Raw genomic sequence first — 23,669 nt, 5'->3', positions numbered from 1 at the left:
TAATCGATTGCCTTCACTACCGGCATATTACGAAAATTTAAATATTAAGCAACAAAACAATTTTTCTGAAAGTTTGCTGCTGTGCCGCAAGACACTCGTTAATGTCCCGACAAAGGCATATTCGGCATTTCAACAGCAGCAAATGTTCACTCCTGTAAGTGATCATTACAGGCATATCCAGTAATGAGCTGTTACAGGCCTCCATGCATAGAAATAACAAATATATGCGTTCGAATACTGCAAGGTACTACTGATGGTGCCGAATGCAGCAATCAAGCCAACAAAGCAAGTACCAGACGCAGTGCAAGCAGGTAAGTCTTCCAACGCCGTCAAAGCGGAGAGCATGTCCATCGGCAGTCTCGCACTTTGTGAAGCATGCCGGATTTCACGCAATGCTCATCGTACAGAACAACATTACTGCTGCTCGCGCAAGCTTCAGAATGGAGTCAACTATCTGCATCATGCCTGCAAATCGATCACTACAATCAATTGGACAGCGTTCCCTTGCCTTTCGAACAGGGTGCACTCAAGAGGAAAGCTTGGGGATATAACACAAGTGTTCACTTTCCACATATCCCAAGCGTTCACTTTCCACTCAAGTTTAATCCAGGAAACGAAAAGTCATATGCAGAATACCACGTATGCACCAAAACTTGAAAGAATGCAGCTCAGATACATGTGCCACACATTACCTAATGTTCAGCCTAAAAAACAGCACAAGGTGTTAAAATGTCATATCTAGCGAATCCAGCAACAGGCTGTGCAGAGTGGTTTTCAAAATACTACGAAAAAATGCACCGACAATGAAGGTGCGTGTTGACAAGGGTAACCACAAAGAAATATGCAAATACTATCTTGCTCAACAACAAAGGTACACTCACAGCACATTGTTCATGTTACGACAAGATATAACATTTTCTTATCGTATAGTGTCACCGGCGCCTGACTGACACACACGCTTGCGATAGTGTTGATATGTCTGTAGCCTCAACAGGTCTCCGTGCTTTCTGGCTACTGCGCCACAGGAATGTAGGAAAGGTAGGGAGGTTAACTAGACTCTGGACGCATAGTCTAGTTAACCTCCCTACCTTTCCTACATTCCTTCTCTCTCTGGCTACTGTGTTTGAATAAAATGAAAGTGCAGCTAAAAACGGGCATATGAACTCACACTGGCGGCAATGCATTCACAAGTGGCAACTTGCCGCCTCTTTCAAAGAATTGCGGTGCTCTCTTGATCGCACCTTAAGGCACCGGCTCGCCCCTCATATATGCGGCTATTTGACAAAGGTTATCTTATAAACAACGTTGAAGCAACAAGATACGTACGTGCTTTACCGTGCAACTAAGACTTGAAGCGTCTCTCATGTGCAGCTGCGCAGGCGCGCGTCGTAACTTCGACGTCTAGTGGGTCCTTCGCCGATTCGCTAGAGGAAGAATTTAAATATAGTGGGCACTTCTTCACTGGACAGGTGCTCGTAAAGTAAAACGAAGCGTGCGAGCTGTGACCAAGCTATGCAAAAGTGAGTGCGAGCCCGCTCCATCAGAGAAGCGGTTCTTCATTTCCATGCGGAAATGATGCCACTACCTTCTGGCACATCTCGGTATAAAAAATTGTCCCCGTATCTGCATGTTTCACTGCAAATGTCGTCAAAATACGATAGTCTTGCATTTGGAGAGAGCGAACAAAACGTTCATTTGATGATATGCGCGAGAAAATTGGTGAATTGTATTCTGTGGGCGCTGCGTTAGAGAGTCTCGATCCGTGCAGCGAAGGCGAACGAGTGCATCGAGGTACGTTATAGACACGAGCGATTTCTGACCGTTATCTTCGGAAACCAAGGAAAGCGTGCGCACGTGTCTCGGAGGGGATAAGGTGTAGAACGCAAAGTGACGGGCAGATGCCAACACTGTATTGTCTTAGCTATAGTTACTGTGTATGCTACCTATAGGTAGCATATAGAGTAACTCTAGTCTTAGCAAAGCGTTGCAAACACTTGCCTTTTTGAGCATCGTATTGCATTGTCAGCGCAGCGTGATGAATGATACGGTTCTTAGAATTACTGTTGTATGCCTTCTCTAGCAATAATTGCTTTTTAATTGGCATTCGCACAAGTATGAACGCTGAAACTTGAGCAATATTGGTGGGTGCTGCGGATGGGGTTGGCCGTTTAGGGTATTGCTTGGGGCCGTTTGGGGTGTCGTTACGGTGGACAAATAGACAAATCTACAAACAGAAAGAAAGACAGACAGATCAAAATTTTTGCGTCGAAGTACCCCAAGAAACACTTTTGTCTTTAAAATAAAAAACCACTTCTCTGACGAAGCGCGCTGGCATTAACTTTTGCGTACCTTGGCCACAGCTCACGTGTTCCGTTTTACTTGACGAGCACCTGCACTTGCAGTATAGGCATTCTAGGATAGTTTTAAACGGCCGATTTGATACGTACAAACGTTCCTTTTTATGTGGCACTGTCGAACTCGATGCACATGAAACCCGATTACGCTATCGCATAAAACTCTTAATGGCGAAGCTCAAGAGTTATTCAAGCCTTATCCCCGTCCCGACTGCTTATTTACAACTGTATGCATGTAGAGAAAAAATCAACATGGTATAACGTATAATATTAAGCGAGCTAAAGAAAACAGCAGGCCGTTGTTATTATCTTTTCATGTACTAAAGTCAGCGCTCTATTTAAGTGTACGACAATTGCGATTTCAAATCAGCATGTTGTAAATATGGGCTTTACTTCTGTCTAGATGCGATCAGGAGAAGAAAGCATAAGAAAACTAAAAAGCCAAAGGGTGAGTACCACACAACCTGCCCACAAAGGCAAAATTTGTGCATATACTCGCGACGCTATGAATGGTAGATTGGTTGTTGTTGTTGTTGTTGTTGTTGTTGTTGTTGTTGTTGTTGTTGTTGTTGTTGTTGTTGTTGTTGTTGTTGTTGTTTTCTAGAAGAATGGCACAAACCACTATGGGCGATCGGAGACGATAAAGTGAGGCAGTAAGCTTTGTGAAAAAGAAGAAAAGAAGGGGTTATACAATCATACTAATTTTTATTGAAGCAAACTGATTGTGGTGACTGTTTCTTTTAATGAAATGATAAATAAACTAAGGCTAAACCATAAAAGTAATTAAATAAAGATAAGATACATGGCCAATACAGCATACACTTATTCCATTCACTTCATCTTGCTTGGCTTCTCCTGCCATGCCTTCATGCCTCACTCGATTCCCCCTCCACCCGAAAGAATGCGAGAGTTACATCAAATGACAAAGGCGACTCGTATGAGTGAAACATTTCCAAATGCGCAGGTACACCCAAAATAACTTTCCTAAACTCGCAGACAAATGCCCAAAATGGGCAGTCTGGCAACATGCACAACAGCTCTGATGGGCGAAACTGGCTGTTATGTCCTGGAAAACATGCGCCCACCTTGAACGTGGAGACTGACGATGACACAGCGTGCATCCTTGTGGGGAATGAGTGTGGTAGGGAGGATTTGGAGTAGCGGCAGCACAAAATCATAGGCGTCGTGCTCTTTGTCGTGAATGGTACACGTGTGGTGCTATAATTTTGCGTATTTGTAGACCGAGGCTGATGAGGTATTTTTGCGTCCTTCCGGAATACAGGATGTAGTTCTGCGCGTTTTGTGTCGTTGTGTGTTATGTTGTCTGAGCCTTGACATCTGTTGGAAAAAACTTGCTTGACGTTCCTTTTTGCGAAAATGTCCTGAATTCGATGCCTTTTATGTCTTGAGCAAGATATTTTGAATTTACCATCCCCTCAGTTGACTCGCTTGTAAACGTGTATAAGCCGCAAATGTTATTTCGATATTTGTAGTTGTTCTTGTCAGATAGTATGCTGTTTAGCCTGGTTGATCTGCATGCACTGTCTTTGCTGGTTTTGCTAAAAATGCTGAGGGGACAGCTGTTTTGGAATAGGACAGTTTTTTCTTGTCTACTTGGTGTAGTGTCCACTCGGAAGCTTTTCAAGCAGTTAAGTTAGTAAAACAGATTTGATTGGGGAACACCAGAAGCACCTGCGACTCCGTTCATAGCAAGGGCTTCTGTCCCCCCCGACAACGAGTGAGAGTTGATGCTTCCGAGCCTCCTTTGTTGTTTGGACTGTCAGGTGGCTGTGCACAGGACGTTCATACCACCACAGAAGTGGTTCAATCAGATTCCAGTTTGAAATGTCGGTCGCTCTGCGCAACTAAAGAGCTGAGTGGTTTTGATGTACGGATGTGTACGGAAGGGCGACAAAGATTGGCTGAGTATCTTCCGAGTTCCTCAACTCTATCGCGACCGTAGCGAGCATTTGAGGCGTGAGGTGGGCGTTGTGAGCAAACGAAGAGCCGCATTAGGCGAAACAAGGTGGTAGGTCAAGTGCGTGAGAAAGGGGGTAAAGTGCACACAGTGGTTCATTAACATAAATCCTATAATGAAATAAGCCCTTTTCAAAGTTGTAAAGTTAGTTTCCCTGCTATGCAGTTTGAACAAGTAATGGCAGCTGGTCATTGAGTGCAAATAACCTGTTCAAGTGCGGTTTGGCAACACAATGACGTGTAAATTGTCGAGTTACCTCTTTTGATATAAACAGTCATAATAAACTCTTTCCAATTGGTTAACATCACCGTATATGCACAGATATGATTATGCTATAGCTGTTATGCTAAATTTTATATTGTATGTGATGTGGACTTGCTACGCTTGGAGACTGGGACCTTATGTTAGCTTTGTTATTACACATTTCAAAGGAACAAGGAGCAGGGGGCGCAATAGTGGTTGCGCTAACATCTCCTTATATCCCATCAATAATAAAAAAAAAAAAACCCTGCACGTTCAACTAGGGCCGCGTCTCCGCTTGAAGCACGACAGATACCATTATTTCTTGTTCTTTCTTGTTCAAGTATGCGGTGCAGAAAAGCACACTTGCGAATTACGGAAAGGGTTCATTATGACGCAGAAAAGGCCCATTTTCCTACAGAAGGGAAACCCAAAGAACGGCTTCGTCTTTTGGGAAAAGCACGCAAACTCTAATGGAAGTATTAATGGAAGATATAGGGTGTCCCACATAACTTGAGCGAAGAATTTGAAAGTAAAAGACACTTACTAAGGAGGTGAATTGAACCAAACGCATACTACTCGCACTAGCCTGTAGGTATACTCTCATGGAGGCTACTTTTTTATTTCTCCCCATACTAATAATTATAATTCTTCATTACCTATTTTTTAAAACTATGGGCTGGAAACACAGAATATGAACACTGAGATGTAGAGCACTTTCAGAAACCACCGAAACAATTGTTTCCTGTACGATACGTCTAGCGCTCTTACTTTTTCCGCGTTGTAAAGAAAGCCTACAGCAGCACTGTAGCAGTGCGCTCGCGGTCCGTCACACGGCTTCTTTTACAATTTCGCGGGCTTTTTTTACAACGTAGAAAAAGTAACAGCCTGAGATGTATCGTACAGGAAGCAATTTAGTCGGTGGTTTCTGAAAGTGTTCTACATCTCAGCGTCCCTGTTTAGGATTGCCATCAGATAATTAACAAGGCAATTAAAATAATAATTAATAAGTATGGGGAAAAATAAAAAATAGCCTGAGTACCTACAGGCTAGTGCAAGTAGTACGTGTTTGGTTCAATTCGCCACTGAGGTGTCTCCCGTTTTCAAATTCTTGGCTCAAGTTATGTGGGACACCCTGTATACGAATCTCCACTGTAGTCTCTAAATCGGATGATCATCTCTTCCCTAATTTTTTCCCACGATTCATTCTTCTGGAAGATGTGAGTGAGGTAAAATATGAATGCCTAGCTGGTGACGTGAAAAATCAGTAAAGAGAGGCTGTGGCTGGACACAAACCCAGTTCACGAATTTTTCGTCACAAGCTTCCATCTTCGCCCTCTTACCGTTTGTTGGATCACCGGTGACGTGGTCGTTTGAGATGTGGCCATCTCCTGTTGCGACCAAGACGCAGCGTGGAGCTCGAACATCTCAAACCCGTTCTCTACCGGTCCGTCCACTGATGATTCGATGTACTTGGGGATGTCAGGGTCAGCCGATGGTTCTGTGATGATGCTGGCCGCTGTATACCGCTAAAAGCTGGTTTGGTAGTCCATGAATTGTCAGGGCACCTTGTATAGAACGTTGTTGATCATTGTGACTGATGAAGGGGCTGGTATGTTTTCATCCTGTCGGCTTTTGTCGACTTCTCCTGCGATGGCTTGAAGTGTCACATACTTATGTAGTACAGACGTTATATTTATCATACTACCTTACGTAATAAGAAGGTGAAACAGACGGTAGTATGAGTGTACCTATCAGGGCTTTGTGTTATTAGCAATTTTTCAAGTAATTAAACAAAAGCAAATGGGAACCCAGCTCCGAAGGTGTCAGATTGTGAATAATTTGCTTCAGAAATGGCTCGCCAAAGCAAGATGCCCATTGCTTTTTTTATTGAGTGCCGTATGAAAGTTCCATCAGTGTATTCACTGTAACCCAGAAGTCACTGTGTGCTCAAGTGCATTACATGCATGGTTTGTAAAACACGCAGACAAATCGGGTCATATATATATAAGAAGGGGTGTTATTGATGTGTTGCATGAAATGTTACAATGGTTAATTTACTAATCTATTATATTCCTCAATGCACTTCTGCATGGTGCACATGAACTATCACGGAACGACGCAGTATGTTTAGATATTAAGGTACATGCAGGCGCGCGTCTTCTTTGTATGGATGGTTATTTATTTCATCGTGACGTTAAAATATTCAGGGGTTGATTAATAATGCCGAAATAAACTATATGGCGATTTGCTTATTTCAAGTAACGCTATCCAGTTTCAAAAGGTTGTAAAAAGAACGGTGGTCAATTTGCCTGCGAAATACTTGAAGGGCGTTCGCGTATGTGAGAGTAATTAGGAGTTTCTTAAAAAAAAGAAATTTATTATTAAGTTCAGCGAAGTTCATTGGGGGCGGGCCTCGGCCCCAGCCTAGGCATCGGCCGTGAGCCCTTGGGCCTAAGTGGTTTCCTCGGCTCGCTGGTCGGCCCACAAGTCTGCTTAATCGTAATGTATTTCCAAAGCATGGCACTAGAGAGCATCAGAATTGAATAAAAAGGGTGATTCATCTAAACAAGGTGACGGAAATTTAGAATGAAACAATAAAATGATATAGATGATAGCCTGGAAGGCACACATTACTATACACTGTAAAAAAGCGGCCTGTGTGCCTCTTATTTCTTTCATGTATGTTGTGTATTCAATGTACTTCCTACTATCTCGATAGGCTGTACTGTACTTGCCGCAAATTGAGCTTGTGTTCTGTCTTGTAATCATGTTATATTCCCCCCACTGTAATGCCTTATGGCGCTGTGGGTATCAAATAAACAAACATAGCGGATGTAAAACGCTGTTTTATATTTTTGTAATGAAAACGTAGCAACTGGTCCACTCTGTCCATCCTCTTGTGAAAAAGAATCGTAGGGAAGACAGAGACGAGATGGTGAGAAGCGAGCATTTACACAACTGCTACACCGAGGTATTTTATTGGGAATAGTTTGATTGATTGAGAAAACGGGCGTTTTCACACACACACACACACACACACACACACACACACACACACACACACACACACACACACACACACACACACACACACACACACACACACACACACACACACACACACACACACACACACACACACACACACACACACACACACACACACACACACGCACGCACACACACACACACACACGCACGCACGCACACACACACACACACGCACGCACGCACACACACACACACACACGCACGCACGCACGCACGCATAACAAAACTTTATGTTGTCTCTGGTAATTAACTGATTCACCAACTTTTCATGGCTGAATGCCCCTTTTTTGATAGAAATCTTGCTGAATGTCTGTCTCCGATAAAATCAAGCCAAGGTCTATATCAAAGCCGAAAGCATTACTCTCGTCAAGGCTGTCAATTGCATAAATGAACTCATTGCTAAAGCTAAACTATTCCAAATACTTCATTTACTTCAATGTCTATTAGTATTACAGAACAGTTTATGTGCCAAAACTCGGCCACTTTTTTTTAATATACTCAATCGCGTCATGAGCTCAGAGTATACAGGGAAGGCTCTGGCAAATAGTGCGTCTCACTATTCAACCACAAGTGCTTGTTTGAACAACATACGAGCGAGGAATGATTTGGGATTATTTTACAGTTCGCCCGTCGGGAGGAATGGGTGAGTGCAGTTTCATTTTTATACATGTGAAAAAAAAAAGAAATATAGCTCATGGAGCTGTAAAGAGGCGTACCTGGCGCTGTAGCTTAGAAACTAAGGAACGGCGCTTGCGGGCGCAGGATCAAGTGCCGGCTATCATGGCTGAATATCGTGGCTGACGGAGTGTGGACACGCACTTGTTCAGGTTTAACTGCACGTTAGTGAACTACAAGTCATCAAAATTAATCCAGCGTAGCCCGATGAGCCTGGCATGGTGGTTTCGGTACGCAAAATTTTGCATTTTCCATTTCCTCATTTAACATTTTTTGGGGAGCTAATCAGTTTACCGAAAACACAAGCTACTAAAATTCCTAAAACCTATCTCATGTTACTTAAGTAAGGTAAAGGATAAAATTAGGGAATTTCAACTACCCTTTTCAGTTAGCACTGACGTAGCAGTTATACCGTTCAGGTTCATTAAAGTACGAGAAGGGTGCCTGCAAAAACAGCATCAAAAAAATAAAGATGTCGAAGGTTAGGTGACCAAGAAGCATGTGTAAGGTGGTAAAGATATAAAGTAAAGTAAAGTAAATTTCATTGTCAGTGCGTGCTAATAGGCGTATGATCCGAGAAGGCTATATAGTATGTTAAACATATGATACACTTGACGATATGCCTAAAGTAGAAAACTTAAGCAGCATTTGTTCGCTTGTATGGTACTTTTGTTGAAACGAGAGCCGTTAACCAGCTCATCTGTAGTAGTAGAGGCGGGGAGAAGTTGCTTCTTAAAAAAGTTGTAACTGCCTCGAACCATACAACAAACACCACCGCTTTCAGGAACAGTTCCATAATTTTCGCCGTTTACCAATTATTTATGAACTGGTTTAACTATGAGCTTTTCGGAATAAGTTATTGAAAGAAATAAACCAGCAAGCTCCTGAAGATATCCTGCTCCAGAACGATGATGTGCGATGTTAATCTGAAATATTGGTAATAAATAAAATTTGGGAAAGCATAGAAAGTAAAGAAAAAAATTAACGGGGGAGGGAAAAGAGGAAAAATTGTGAAAGGCAAGGGGATCAATTGAGCGCACGTTCACTTTAGTACCCTGCACTCTTCTCATGCTCCCTGTTCTTCCACCTGCATTCTTTCTTTTGACGAGAAGAGATAAAATAAACGAAAGTATATGCTGCCGTCCATTACACAAATGACCTAAAGTTTGAGCTGCCTTCGGAAATTTCATGCACTGTTATTTTTAATTTCAGTTTTCAGTTCCCAGCTGGTTTCTCCAACTACTAAATATTTACAAAGCAGGAAAATAAAATCAGTAAGCTAAACGAACGCACAAGATAAAGTAGAATACGGAAATTTTAAAACACTGTTCAAAGCGTTATTTGACTATCATTAAAGAAGTAAACTGTACTAATACTTTTTATTGTCTTTCCAGGAATGCCAGATATGATGCTGATGAGTAAGAAAAATTGCCACTTTCTATTTAATGCCTACGCTCCCCCCCCTTTTTTTTGTATCACAAATACTCTAGAGCTGTGTACTCCTAATTACGCTCGCACCTTTATCATACTGCTCAGGAGAATCAGCATCGTGTGTACATTTGTGCAGAAACTTAGGCTTGTTTGTGTAGTTGTGTGTTTGTACGAAGTTGTGAATGAGCAAGCGAGTTTAGACATGCAGTCCATTTAGCAGTATACAGTGTCACACAATATAGTGCCATGCGCGCTTATTCCTTTCTTTTTTATGCGTTCAGGTTTCTCCACCAAGTATGATAGCATGTCACGCGCAAGCTTAGAATTGTCCGGCTAAGATTACCTGGAGGACACAAGTGAGGTTTGAAAGGCATGTATAAAAAAGCGGCGGAGGAATTTCATTCACGAGCAGATTCAATGACCAGCGACTGATCGCCGCTATCGGTGTACTGCGTGCATTGCTTGTACTTTTGATTCTTTGAGCACAAGCTCGTGCAGCAAACAAATTAGTCAATAACAGCCAGACTACTGTTCTTTTCGCCGTTATTACCACACGACAACAATCGTTTAAGCTCCTAAATAAGAACCAAGACATATGTCGAGAAGGAACTGATAACAGAACATTTCACAAGGAATCGAACGCTGAATGTGGTACCACTTACATATAAGTGAACTTGCATTCCTGACACTGCCATTTAAAGTTAGAAAGAGAAAAATGGCAGGAGTCCGTGATACAAGGCATCCCTGGAAGTACCACTTTCTCAATTCCCACAAAGTAAGCCATGATTACAATTAACGAGGAGCGAAAAGAACACAAGGTTATCATTGCGAGCGTTTCGTACAGCTTATAGTTCACCAGCTTGCCACTTGGAAGTTTCCTATATTTTTCTATCCTGTGTTTTGGAAAAAATGTGGGAACATATTCTTGCCGATGTTGTGCAATATTTATTGCAACGTATGCACATGGTTGTCAGAGTTGGAATGTCCATTTTTTGCCGCCATCGCGAAGAGCACCTTGACCATTTGGGAATATTGACACCTAATAACCAACCAGAAATTGTTCAGAGCAGATACGGCATTCATCGAACAAATTTATTTGAAAGTGGGAACTTGAACTTAAAGGGCTGCCATGAGGCTTGTAATCATATCTGGGCTCTACCGTATAGGCATACGCTCCTATGAGAAGCTACACGCTTAAACTCCTCTAAACAGACGTGGTTGACAATGCGAAACGGTTTGGAGTAGCATACAATAAAGCTAATTTGATCCCTGTGTAGTCAGGACACACGAGTTCGTTGAGGAAGTGTGATGCATCTTCACAGATATATACAGCACAGTAGTCAAGCAGGGATGACTCGCCATAAAACCTAAATTCACCGTTACCACGAAAGGATTCGCACTACTTGCTTTTTACTACACGACTCGAAAGGCCATCCTCTTGAATCAACAGAAAGGCGGTAGTGCGTCGTACTGGTGTTTTTTTACTGTTAATATACTTCGTGAAGCTGCGGGCTTGCTACGCACGACTGAACAATTGAGCGGAAAGAAGCTGACAATGCATTGCAACTGACCATACGCACTTGTATCTGTGTTTGTTTTCGGTTAAACATGGTCGGAAAGGTTGGTGAGGCTTCGTATTTCAAACTTACCATAATGTCCAAAGCACAATACAAGTGACGCCATCAAGCTTGTTCAGTACACGCTGAAAAACAAAGATACATAAAAATCATATGTAGAAAACAATCCCAGGCAAAAAAAAAATGAGTGAAAGCTGCTGTAGGAATTACTTTCGAAAACTAGCATTCAATATAGCGTCAAAAACACACACGAGGCGAGAAAGAGAGTGCTTTAAGTCAGTTTATAACGAGCAAAAGACATTTCAAAAATTATAATCGTGCTTTGATCTAGAGGATCGGTTAATGTAAGTCATAACTTCCATCGAAGTAGCACTCTGTAATTTTTCGCTGAATCCAAAGTACAGTGAATACCCAAACTTCATGAATTTCAACAGGCATTTTGAAATTAAGATCATTGAAAGTATGAGTAGAAGCCAAATGTTTTTGCATTCCCTGTTTGATTTTCCTTGGGGTGAAAATAACTGAAATGTGCCGATGTTTTAGCAAAGATGCAGAACACATAAGTTTTTGAAAGCCTTGACGTCTCTCTCAAGTGAGGCGGCATCCAGGTTTTGTTCTCGCTTTTTTTTTTCACTCTTCCAAACCTTTCTGTTATGGCTCGAGTAGATTGCGTTGTGTTGTAGGGTAGTGCCTTAATAACACCGCTGAGCATTATGATCTGATTAAGTTGTTATAAGAACATTTGTAAGCTTTGAATGGTCTACAAATGGTGTTCTTTTCGTTCTAGATGGAATGATGGGAGGAGGAATGGGAATGGGTGCAATGGGAATGGGAATGGGTGGAATGGGCGGGATGGGTGGGATGGGCGGAATGGGCGGAATGGATCCAATGGGAGGAGGCATGGGAGGCATGGGAGGAGGAGGACTAGGAGGCATAGGAGGAGCAGGAGGTAAGTATAACTACTGATTTCCTGTTTATTAATAATGATCATATGTACGACAACGAAAAAATAATAACGGTCAAATAATATTGACAGCTTAATTTATAGCACAAGAAATGCAGACGAAAAGAAGAAAGGACGTGCGCAGGCTGACATCTGAATGTTGTTAAGCAACATATGATATAACGCAGAAAACAAAAACGAAAACGTCAGCTAATTGGCATTCAAAGAAATCGTAAGATACATGAAGTCCCAATCTTCCGTTAAGACGTTGCGCCTTTGTTACGGCCAGATTCCCAGAATGTCCATGTATGCCTATTGTATTAGAACTGTGAAACGCACTGGTAAGCGGCAGCATACTTGTGGAGGCTGGCATTAAGCTTGGTAGCCTCACAACACAGAAGCCGGTAGCCATATTCTAATACTTGCAAGCTGTCTGCAAGCACTCCCGACTCAATGTAATAATGATAACCACACCTAGGAATTCACTAAATGTTTAGTGCTCTACGTCCGTGTGGAGCCATTATTGCAATGTTTATTTTCAAATGAAACATTGTGGTTGTGTAAAACTCAAAAGCATCTGGGTACCATTTTTTACCCTTTTCGAATACAATGTAGTCAGTGTTCACCGACAAGTTATGAACACCAAAATATACAATAGAGAGTTATTTAAATTCATTTACGGCTGATCGCAGAGATGCGTACTTTTGGGTGAGGGAGAGACCGTCTGACCTGTGTTTCTTTTCAGAATTGTCCATAATTCTGACGCGGCAATTTAAGACTCGGTTTTTTATGTGTGTGCTAGGGTAGCTTGCTATCAGAGATACGAATGATTATCTCCTCTATGCCACGTTTACGCTGTGCTTCTTTTGGTAGCGATGAATTGTGTGTGAACGCCATTTTAACTCTTTTAGGTGGCGCTGGGACAAACAACGGCATGGGAGGTGGCTTTGGTAGGTGGAAGCGCGAATTTATTACCGAATGTTTGTTTCGTGCTTATGGTTCACGCTGCTTACAGTGTTGCAAATAGAATTACTTATTTTCATTGGGAGTGCTAATTACTTATTTTCATTGGGAGTGCTATTTCTGCTCATTGAATATAAATCTGCAATATTTTTTTGCAATAGGGAAATTATTTGATCTAAGGAGGGTTACGCTGAAAAACTTGTCAGCTATCAAATTTCTCCTTGATTGGTAGACCATAAACATATTCTAGGACCCTGTGGAAAAAGACATAAAAGTGTCCTTAAAAAAAAAGTGGGAGACCCAATAAAGTTATACCTGTGACACCGAAGTTACGCCTCACAAACTCACGAGCACGCCAAGATAATGTTCAGCACAAGATATAATAAAATGTTTAAATGAAGCAATACCACACGTTATACCCGATAGACGTGAACAATCCTTGGAACACGGTGTGTCACCGGGACCAACGTGTGAACAAGTGGTTTTGTCTGAATGAAAGTTCTGAACAAGGCAAGACCGCATCGAGAAACGTTGGCCCCATCATGACCCAGTGTTTAAGATTGTCCATCTCGTCAAACTTCCATCTTGCCTTGAACTTTTATTTTGTCTATGTTACATCAGATGTCATTTACATTTCGCCCAACTTCTAAAGAACAACTCCGACGCAGCAGCACGGAATTAATGACGTTAAAATAACAAAAAAGAAATGCGGGTAGCATGCGCCAAGTCATGCAAAGCTTGGCGCTGCTAACCGCGGGCCTGTCGCCACTCGTGCTTCGCATCGACCGACACGTCTAACTTCCAGATGCGCGGCTTCCTCCAGGGATGTCTACTTCTATCTTTCTTATTCTTTCTGTGCTACGCCTTACTATTTCCCCTCATAATATCTCCCCTCCACACAATCACATCTCTGATCCTCACACTCCCTCCCCATTCCCACCTCCTCATTGCATTGTACTATACAGGGCTATTGCGTTCTGCGAATTCTACTAGTAGCTATCCTCTGGTATTTATATCACTGATGCCATAATTTCCCACTGCCTGGTCTCCAGCCTGCTTCTTCTCTACTTTCGCATTAAATTGAGGATGACGCAGCGAGCAATGGAAAGAAAAATGGTAGGTGTAACCTTAAAAGACAAGATGAGAACAGAGTGGATTAGGGAACAAATGAGGGTTAAGGATATCATAGTTGAAATTAAGAAGAGGAAATGGACATGGGCCGGACTTGTAGCACGTAGACGGGATAACCACTGGTCATTAAGGGTAACTAACTGGATTCCCAGAGAAGGCAAGCGGGTTAGGGGGAGACAGAAAGTTAGGTGGGCAGATGAGATTAAGAAGTTGGCGAGTATAAATTGACAGCAGCAAGCACGGGACCGCGTTGACTGGCGGAACATGGGAGAGGCCTTTGTCCTGCAGTGGACGTAGTCAGGCTGATGATGATGATGATGATGACGACGACGATGATGATGATGATACAAGGCTATGATACGCTCGGCCAGCGTGCCTGGATGGCGAGTGGTTAGGACGCTGGAATTCTGATCGAGGATACGCGTACGCAAATCATGCCTTCTGAAGAAGTTTTTAGGGGTGAAGTTCCTTATGACGTGGCTTGTGCGTCCCTCGTTGTAGTGCGTAACCACCGGTGGCACATACCCGAAAGAGCGCTGTGGAGTCCGCTGAATGGCGGCACTTGTATATGATGAATATAAGATGAAAAGATGTGAGATGCTTGTACTTGGAGTGTTTACTAGATAGACGGACGGACGGACGGACATACAAATGGATGGACGGACGGACAGGCAGACGGATGGGCGGACGCATGGACGGACCGATGGACAGAGGAACAGCTGCACTAACAGACGCACAGATGGACAGATGAACGGACGGACAGATGGAAGAACGGACACACGGATGGACGCGTGGATGGACGCATTGACAGACGGACGCACCGATGGCCACACGTATGGACGGACACACGAATGGACTCACGGACGGACGCATGAATGGACTGAAGTACGGACGGATTGACGATCGGATGCTTCGCCCAACCAATGATCATTCACTCCGTGGATATGCTGAGATTTTTTGGCAAGAAGTTTGCCCCTTATTTCTTTCTATATATTTATTTCCCGTCTCTCAGTTCGTTTATCCGTTTGCATATCTGCTTTTATCTCTGTGATTGTTCTCAGGGTTATAAGAGGCCACGCCATTGTGGTCAGTGGTGGGATTTTCCCATATTCGGGTGCACACACCCGTTCATGACGATGAGAATTTTCAGGTACTGTCCCACCCACCCTTTACGCCAAGCTAGAAAATCTTCACTGTCACAAGACTACTCGATGTGCTCACTTCAAGAAAAGGAATGCTGTTCTTCATGCCAACATTGTTACCCTGTGTCAGGAAATGGACTAGTGATGGGTCAAGTTCGAAGTTTAAATGGACCAGTGGGCACAGTATGAGAGATACCACTACAGCAATCCTGGATTAAATTACTGATTATCGGCAAGTGGTATTAAGTGTTACCTGCCTAACTGAAGATGTATATAGTCTGTCTGCGTGCGTGGAAGGCAAATAATCGCAATGCTGTTTGCGATGGGTAGAATTACTCCTTCAACTCTCGTGTATCGCGTCACTACCACTTCCGCTTTCTGACTTTCCACTTGCGACGCTTGATGCATGAAGATAAGCTATTTTCACTCTATCCTTACAACAAGGTGTCGTGTAATTTGGCCGGCATTTAGTTCACGAAAGTCATTTTTAGTGACGCACTGAATGACACCGCTGCACAACGATGAATAGCTGTGCACTGGTGAAAAGCGCTCTCCTCAAAATTGCACAAAAATATTTCTAGGTTAGGAATTCCAGTTGCCATGGATAAAATAGTAATCGATTGCGTGTATTGCTGTGTTCTTTATGTGATATGTGATTCCGTGAAGAGTAACTCAGAAATACCCTCTTAATCTACTAGCGCACTAATTTCACAGTGCAATCAAAATAACAAGTTTTTTTTAACAAGGCCTAATGGGCAACACACTCGGCATGCTCTTTTTTTGTAGGTGATGGATCGTCCAGTAGGTCTTCGAATGCAGGTGAGCATTATCTGCCGCACTTTCAGAATGAATCAGTGGTGAAATTAAAAAAAAAAAGGAATGACTCTTGGCCACTGTTAGGGATGAGGTAGCAAAATTGCAAGTGTAATTAAAGATGATGAGCAACTTTATACTGACCACTTTGACTACCATATATTGCAAGAGCTTTGAGTGCTTCATAATCAGAATTTAGTAAACTACGTAGAGCTGCCACGTCGGCGTGCAGCAGATCTTATATGTGCCGTTAGACGTCAGCCTTGTGAGAATACTTTGGATGTCTAAATGAGTTGTTTGAAATCTTCTCGGCACAGCACCTGAGCCTGACGCTGTATGCATTGCGTTGGAATATCTTCACTCGATGGTGAGGTAGCTTGTTGATTTTTGCATGTGTGGTGTGTATGCTTTAGTAGCCAGAATATTGTTGAAAATTTTTGTTGACGAATACACTGACTCTTTTTCCTTAGCATGAGTGCTAGTGTTGCTTTCAACAGTCTATCTCTCTTTTTTGTTGTCTGATTTCATTCTAGTGCGAAAGTGGTGAATGAGTTTGTGGGAATTGAGGCTAGCCCGCTGCCTTTGCGCGGGCTTTGCCGCCTTTTCTGCCGTTCTCATGTCCCGACATGTCTGCCCTCCTTTGCTGACTGCCGTGGTGGGTGAGCGGATTGACATTTAACTCCCTCACCCGGTAGCGGATGTTGACTGTGGCGCCGCGCGCGGAGGCTCCCGAGAGGTTTTCGCGCGCTTCGTCAGGAGTAGTGAGTACAGTCCGGGACAGCAGACGGCGAGCCACGCAATCTTTTCCGTCCGTCGACTCCCGTCGCTCGGGGCTCGTCGGACTTCGCTGACGCTGCCTCGCGTCCGAGGCGAACGCTCATCTTTTGTTGCCCCGCTGCGTACTCACGGCCGAAGGGCAGTACGGTGTCCTAGTGCGTGGCCTAGCTACGCCGACCCGTCTCCCTCCGAAGCCAACGCGAGCGCCTTTGCCCTCGCTCGAGCAACCGGGCCTTGGCCCCGGTGTCTCCGTGGATCACCTTTACCGCGGAGACGTGCTCGTGGCACCCTGTGTAGTACTTTGTGCCCGTGGCGTAGATAAGCCTACTTGCTTTCCCGCCGCGCCTTTTTGCAACGGGCTGTACTGCGTTTGGTGTTGCCACAATAAAGTGTTGCGACTTTGAGCAGTATCGTGCTCTCGCCACGGCGACGGTTAACGCGTGCCCTGCAGCTCGCTAAGACCGGACCCACGCTGGTGGCCGTACTCCTTCGGGATATGTGTACACCACAAGTTATTTGCTATAAGAAACCGTTCTTTCCAGATCTTAATGAAATAGTTTTGGTCTTTTGGGTGTGGGGATAAACTGGAGTGCGTGAAAAAGTATATGCGTAAAAAAAGCTGTGTATTTCTCCATTATCGTGTGGTGGGTAGTGCGTGGGACAAACGAAACGATGTGTGAATGTTCGTTTAAGGGAGCATGAGTTGTCTCTTCAAGGGATCGCGCGACTTCATCTGCCGGAACATTGCAGGTAATGCGGTTGTCGTCCCATTTTTGAGAGAACCAATATCATCTTCAAGCATTTTAAGCAGCTAACTAGAGAAATCGCTGAGGAATATCTTATAAAGATTAGGGGTAGCAAGTGCGTTAGTCAACCATCCGTCACACTGCATGAAAAAGAATTAAGTTATTTAGGCCAGTCTTGTTTATTGCCATGAGTGTGACAACGCTACCTCGGTGCACCTCGTATTCTGCGCATGTCGTGATGTAGGCTGCCAGTACCTATATATACACTTTCCACCCCGTTTTTTTTTTAATAAACAACAGTTGTGAGTCAACGCCGTATTTTTTTGTCTTTTGCTCCTTCCCTGTCCTGTATTTTTTCTGGTGTTGCGCTGTAAGCAAGTTCACGATGGATCCCAACCAACTGGCCCAACTTACCGTCTTACAGCTTATTAAGCAGCTTCACAGTACCCTCACCCTGCTGCGCTCATGTGGCAAATTACCCAAATCAGACCCGAAGAAAATCAAATTTTAAGCTAGCAATGCCCGTTTCATAAAGGGGGAATTGTTATGGCCAGCAGACTCTATACGAGTAGTTTTTTGGTAAACTATTTTAGGTTACAACATATAGGTATTTGTGTGTATCGAGAATTCACATTGAAATTGTGAACGTAGACGGAGTAACACTGATAATGTTTGAAAAGTAGAGCACGTGATGTACGTTATGAATTTTGTGCTTACGCACGCAGTTTGAAGTTTATTAATTGCAGCTTGCTTCTAGATCTTGGCAGCGGCGGAACGAATGGACTAGACGGCGTAGGTGCCAAAGGAGAGACAGCAGTCGAAAAAAAATCAGAGGAAGAAAAAAAAGACGGAGAAGGTGAGAACTTGCTTGTGTCCTTTGATTGACCACGAGCATTACCGTAGCCAAGCAGCTGACACGTAGTTGTCTCATCAGAATTTCAGTAAATTGTGCTAGAATGTCATTCCGTGAGCACGTGGTCACAGTGCCTCCAGGGTGCACTGTGCACTGCTGCAGTGATCAGCTCACCTTCAATCAAGCAATGGTTTCACGTGTGGATCTCATCACATGTATGACGTCATGTTATGCGACACCACTGTGACGTTGAGACGACGTCACAAAATTAGGCGACCTGTGATCTCGTGATGATGGCATATTCTGATTTTATTGCGGGACGATGAATAATTATATCACTCCTGTTGACGCCGCCGACACGAGACGCCTCGGATGGTGAACTTTCGCTTATCATAAAGCGAGTAAAGTTTTCGCTTCATTAATATGTGCGGTTTCATGAAGGAGAAACGAAATATTATTTTATCATGAAGCACGCCCTAGTCGAGGGTTTCGGAAATTTTCACCTTCTGGTATTCTTTAACGCGCACCACCATCGCAGAGTACACGGGACACTATAATTTGGCCTCCATTGGAATTCAACCGCAGTGGCCGAGATCAAACCTGAAACCTTCGGGTTAGCAGCCTAACAACGTAATCATTGCACTAGCCAAGCCGACGATTGAGAAACTACGTATAACCTCTCATGACTATAGTATGTCGGATTACTTCTTTAGGCGATGGATAGTGTAATATCGCAACACATGTGTTTAGGTGTTAATGCTCTGAGAAAAATAATAATTTCGAAGATTATGGAATATGCATTTGCCCCTTTTAAATGCGGAATTTTCCTAGGAACAACTTATGAATAATGATCCAACTCTAATAAGGGTGAATGATTGCGAGTTTCTTTAGAATACTATGATTACAATTGAAAAGCGCTTAACGCGTGAGGGGACAAACGAGTTTCTAGCGTGCTTTGGCGCGTTCTCTAAGCGCCGTCGACTTCAGCGGAACTGATAGAGCGAACGAGGACGAAAGCGAGTGGACGTGCATCACAGTGGAGGTCGAAAGACTATGATAACGAGGACAGCGCTAAGAGGAGAGAACAGTGGTGAACTGACGGGTTCCCGGGGGAAAACCGTGGTGCCACAGTAGTGCGCACCGCCATGCATCAATACTGTTGTGGAACGCGCCCGCGCGCTGCCTTCCACGGTCTCCCGGTTTCAGCTAGGCAATCACTCTGCGCTCCGTCCACTGTAGCTGGTGCTAGAAGGGCTGCACGAAGTTGTCCGTGACAGTCACGCTACTAAAGGTGGTCGCTTCTTAATGCAAACAGTCTACATATAGCTATACAAAACAGTAACAGCCAGCTATTCATCAATAATGTGCGACCCAACTGGTGAAATTGCGTCGTCGGCCGCTGCTGCAAATGTTCTGACAGAGAAGGGGCTCATATGCCACAGACGCCAGAGTCCAGAGGTGTGCGTCGCGGAAGCAGAAGAATTTGCCTCAACTTACCGCAGAATCAGAACACTTAAACAGCTGCCCTCAGAAGTTGCATTAGACAGCGTCGTAACCATAAAATAATTCTTTTAACACTCTGTGTACTGTATTTAGTCCCATCGTGTCTTTTTGCGCTGTTAAAAGTGCGTAATCTTTGAAGCCTCAAAAGTCGCAGCCCTGCTGGCACAAACGCCTAAGTATTTTACAATAACAAAAAAATTATGTGGGATGCTGGTGTGTGGGCAGCTACTTTAGTGAATCATACAATAAATACCAGTAAAGCATGGTAATTCATGAGTATTTAGCTATTTGCAACCAGCATACAGGTGCCAGAGAAAGAGAGGAGTGACTGATTTCTTTGTTATAAGACATCCATTGGTAGAGCAAGATGAATTGTACGAGCACTTGGCTGTCTTAAATAAAAAAAAAAAGAACGTGCAGCGTCGAGTGCATCAATGGCGGATATATGATTTCGTTGGTCAATCTAGAGTAACTATGTATAATAAAAACTTAGGTCAGAGTGCACTCATGTGCACTCATAAAACGTCTACTTCTGAAATGCTCAGTCGCCACCTGTGTGTTACTAGTGGTGCTTCTTTCGTATGTAGAAAGGTTGACAGGTGCACTGCACCCTGGAAGGCCATCGCTGCGCTTAGTATGCACGTCCATGTTAAAAACAGTTCATATTTTAAATCATTCAATAAAGTGCTAATAATAACATTTCAGGCGAAGAAAACTCTCCGAAGGATGGTGAAAACGGAGACAAGGAAAAAGAGAAGGAAAAGGAAAAGGATGAAAACAATAACAAAAAGGGTAAGGACGACGAGGAGGAAGACAAAGACGAGAAGAAGAAAAAAGTGAAAAAGGAGGAAGAGAAGAAGAAAGAAAGTAACCAAAAAGACGAAGGTTCTCATAAACGCGTGCATGTGCTATTTTTATCTGCCTAATGTTAAACAGAATGAGATATATAAAGTGATGAGATAATATTGAAGAAGGAGCGTCGCCGCATCGATCGGGGCACTTGTCTTCATCGGGTTACCCATAAAAAGACAACTGCCCTATCGAAATGATGGCTCAAGCGACAGCGCTCCCTTCAACAATTAGTTTTTTTTTTCAACCATTCAGGCCTAGCCCTATTCTCGAAAACAGAATGTCTGAGTGGAGGGCTAGGGAAATTCATGCGTCTTTAAACGTTGCGTGCCTTCGTTTTTTGTCTGCACATTCACCCATTCGACTACATTGGCTGGTTACTGCCACAGTGCATTAACATTTAGAGCCCGTGAAGCAGTTATCTTGCAATTAAGAATAATAGTGGGTGATTTTGTAGTTCACTTCAGATTTTTTGTGAAGGACTGACTTGACAGAAACTTACAGACGTTAACAGTGGGCCCGTTTCTTGTGCAAAATGCTGTTGCTTCACAACTTTTACATTTCGCGAATATTGCCAATGCTTCAAACAAAAGGCGTGAATGTAAAGAACTGTCTTCTAAATAACGTTGCGCAGAGAGATAACACAATGAAAAAATATTGACTGTGATTGTAAGTGTAAATGTTCTGTAGCTTATAAAAAGCACTAGGCTAGACAATGTCAATGAAACGTGAAAAACAGGCATGATAATCAACATTTCGCACTGCATGCTTACGTTATGGTGCCACACCTTTACAACTTAATAAGGAACCAACTAGCCTGCAAACTTCTTTTCTAAAGGTATCACATGGTCCAATAATCGGAATCTGACACTAAAAATATTTTATACATTGAAATAGTGATATAAGATTGCGTTATTTACTGAACAATGACCATTATTAGCTTTACGACACATTCAGCACGCAACTTGCATATTAAAACCTATTGCAGAAAACTACAATACAAAAACATAAAGTCCAAAATGTGTCAGGCAGTGAAAAAGCCAGTTCCTATTCAAGCTATATCAAACCCACAGAAATTTGATAAACTTTGTAACAACAACAACAACAACAACAACAACAACAACAACAACAACAACAACAACAACAACAACAACAACAACAACAACAACAACAACAACAACAACAACAACAACAACAACAACAACAACAATAATAATAATAATAATAATAATAATAATAATAATAATAATAACGACGGCTTCAACATAACCGACTACTACATACTCCTGCTAATGCTGTGTATTAAATGACACGAGACTATCAAAGAATAAGTGTGGCATTCTAAGCACATAGGGGGGCACGTCGCACAAATGTTCGCGTGACAAAAAATGCGATCAGATATTCCACTAACATACATTTCTGTTGTTTGGGACGTTCTTGGATTAAGGTGATGGCAAGAACAGTAAAGAGAACGACAAGAACAAACAAGAATCGCGAAGAGTAAGCGGACAGTAAAAAAAGGTAGGTGTTTAGCATCATCTGCATACTATTATTACTATACCTAATTTACAATATTACAAATAGCTGCTGTAAACAAATGATTTTGATGAACATTACGTAGCTGAGGCAATACACCCTTCCTTGTGTATGAGCTAGCAAGGACATCAGCTTCCGCTTTATGTTGCCATCTGTTTCCTTACTCTGGAAAACGTATAGTATTCATGCTTGAAAACTTAGAAACTCAGCTCTAAGTGCAATATTACGTAAATAAGTTTGATCATTTGAGCTAAAAATGATGCGAAAAGAAAGGAGCGAACACATACAAATACAAACCAACAATCAGTTCGCACTGCACCGTGTGTGTACTGATTGATACGTGGGGTTTACCGTCCCAAAACCACCATATGATTATGAGAGACGTCGTAGTGGAGGGCTCCTCTAATTTCGACCACCTGGGGTTCTGTAACGTGCCCCCAAATCTGAGCACACGGACCCACAGCATTTTGCCTTCATCGAAAATTCAGCTGCTGCAGCCTGGGATGCACCATATGTATGCTACTTTGATTGCAAAAATAATTACTTGTATAACTTGTAAGTTCTTTTTTCTTTGCAAACTTTTTCAGAGTTCTGCACACAGTGGGAAGATGTCGATCCACTCCATCCTGTGAGGTGCCAAGACAACATCAACCCCATATTTAATTGTTACAAGCACTAGAAAGCTTACAGTGGGCACAAGAGCAAGAAACGAAGCCAACGGACAACAGTTGAGCCGTACATTTTTCAGTGGACCACTTCAAAGAATTTATTTTAAAACATTGACTGCTATATGTTACACATTTGCCACTGTGTTGAATAAAACCTCTGATTTCATCTTCAGCCATGGTATTTTGTGCAACTGTTATCATATATCTACTCAGATTCAAATCAAATTGGTCGGTCTATAAACTAATGTGCAGAAAACTAGTGTATTGTTTAACATTTTAAAGAAAACAGCGCTTAAGAATAGGTAACGAGGCAATGCAAGGTGCAAATGAATATGTACATTTGAAGCCGATGGACTGAAGATCCGAAATGGGAGACTCAAGTAACAAAGTATAAAAAGTGGAATGCATGGGTATTCTGAAAATATAAATGGCAGGT

At 42.8% G+C, this 23,669-nt stretch overlaps 1 protein-coding gene across 4 annotated transcripts in view; it reads left to right on the top strand.

The window, feature by feature from the left end:
* The window catches only part of LOC119167870 (uncharacterized), a 28,603-nt gene extending 5,198 nt beyond the window's left edge, over window positions 1-23,405 (top strand). The window contains exons 4-13 of one of the 4 annotated variants that reach the window (XM_075865678.1): window positions 2,758-2,802; window positions 8,249-8,269; window positions 9,696-9,719; window positions 12,097-12,258; window positions 13,164-13,202; window positions 16,275-16,307; window positions 18,582-18,680; window positions 20,886-20,972; window positions 22,477-22,550; window positions 23,153-23,405. In XM_075865678.1, coding sequence (XP_075721793.1) covers window positions 2,758-2,802; window positions 8,249-8,269; window positions 9,696-9,719; window positions 12,097-12,258; window positions 13,164-13,202; window positions 16,275-16,307; window positions 18,582-18,680; window positions 20,886-20,972; window positions 22,477-22,544 — 578 coding nt within the window. In that variant the 3' untranslated portion in view covers window positions 22,545-22,550; window positions 23,153-23,405. Of the gene's footprint in view, window positions 1-2,757; window positions 2,803-8,248; window positions 8,270-9,695; window positions 9,720-12,096; window positions 12,259-13,163; window positions 13,203-16,274; window positions 16,308-18,581; window positions 18,681-20,885; window positions 21,066-22,476; window positions 22,551-23,152 lie in introns of all 4 variants that reach the window. The other 3 variants (XM_075865676.1, XM_075865675.1, XM_075865677.1) reach the window with 3 other exon arrangements.
* Window positions 23,406-23,669: the final 264 nt, after the last annotated feature.

This window comes from Rhipicephalus microplus, chromosome 6 (assembly GCF_043290135.1).
Source record: "Rhipicephalus microplus isolate Deutch F79 chromosome 6, USDA_Rmic, whole genome shotgun sequence".
NCBI classification, from domain to species: Eukaryota; Metazoa; Arthropoda; class Arachnida; order Ixodida; family Ixodidae; genus Rhipicephalus; species Rhipicephalus microplus.
This window is presented reverse-complemented; position numbering and strand designations above follow the sequence as displayed.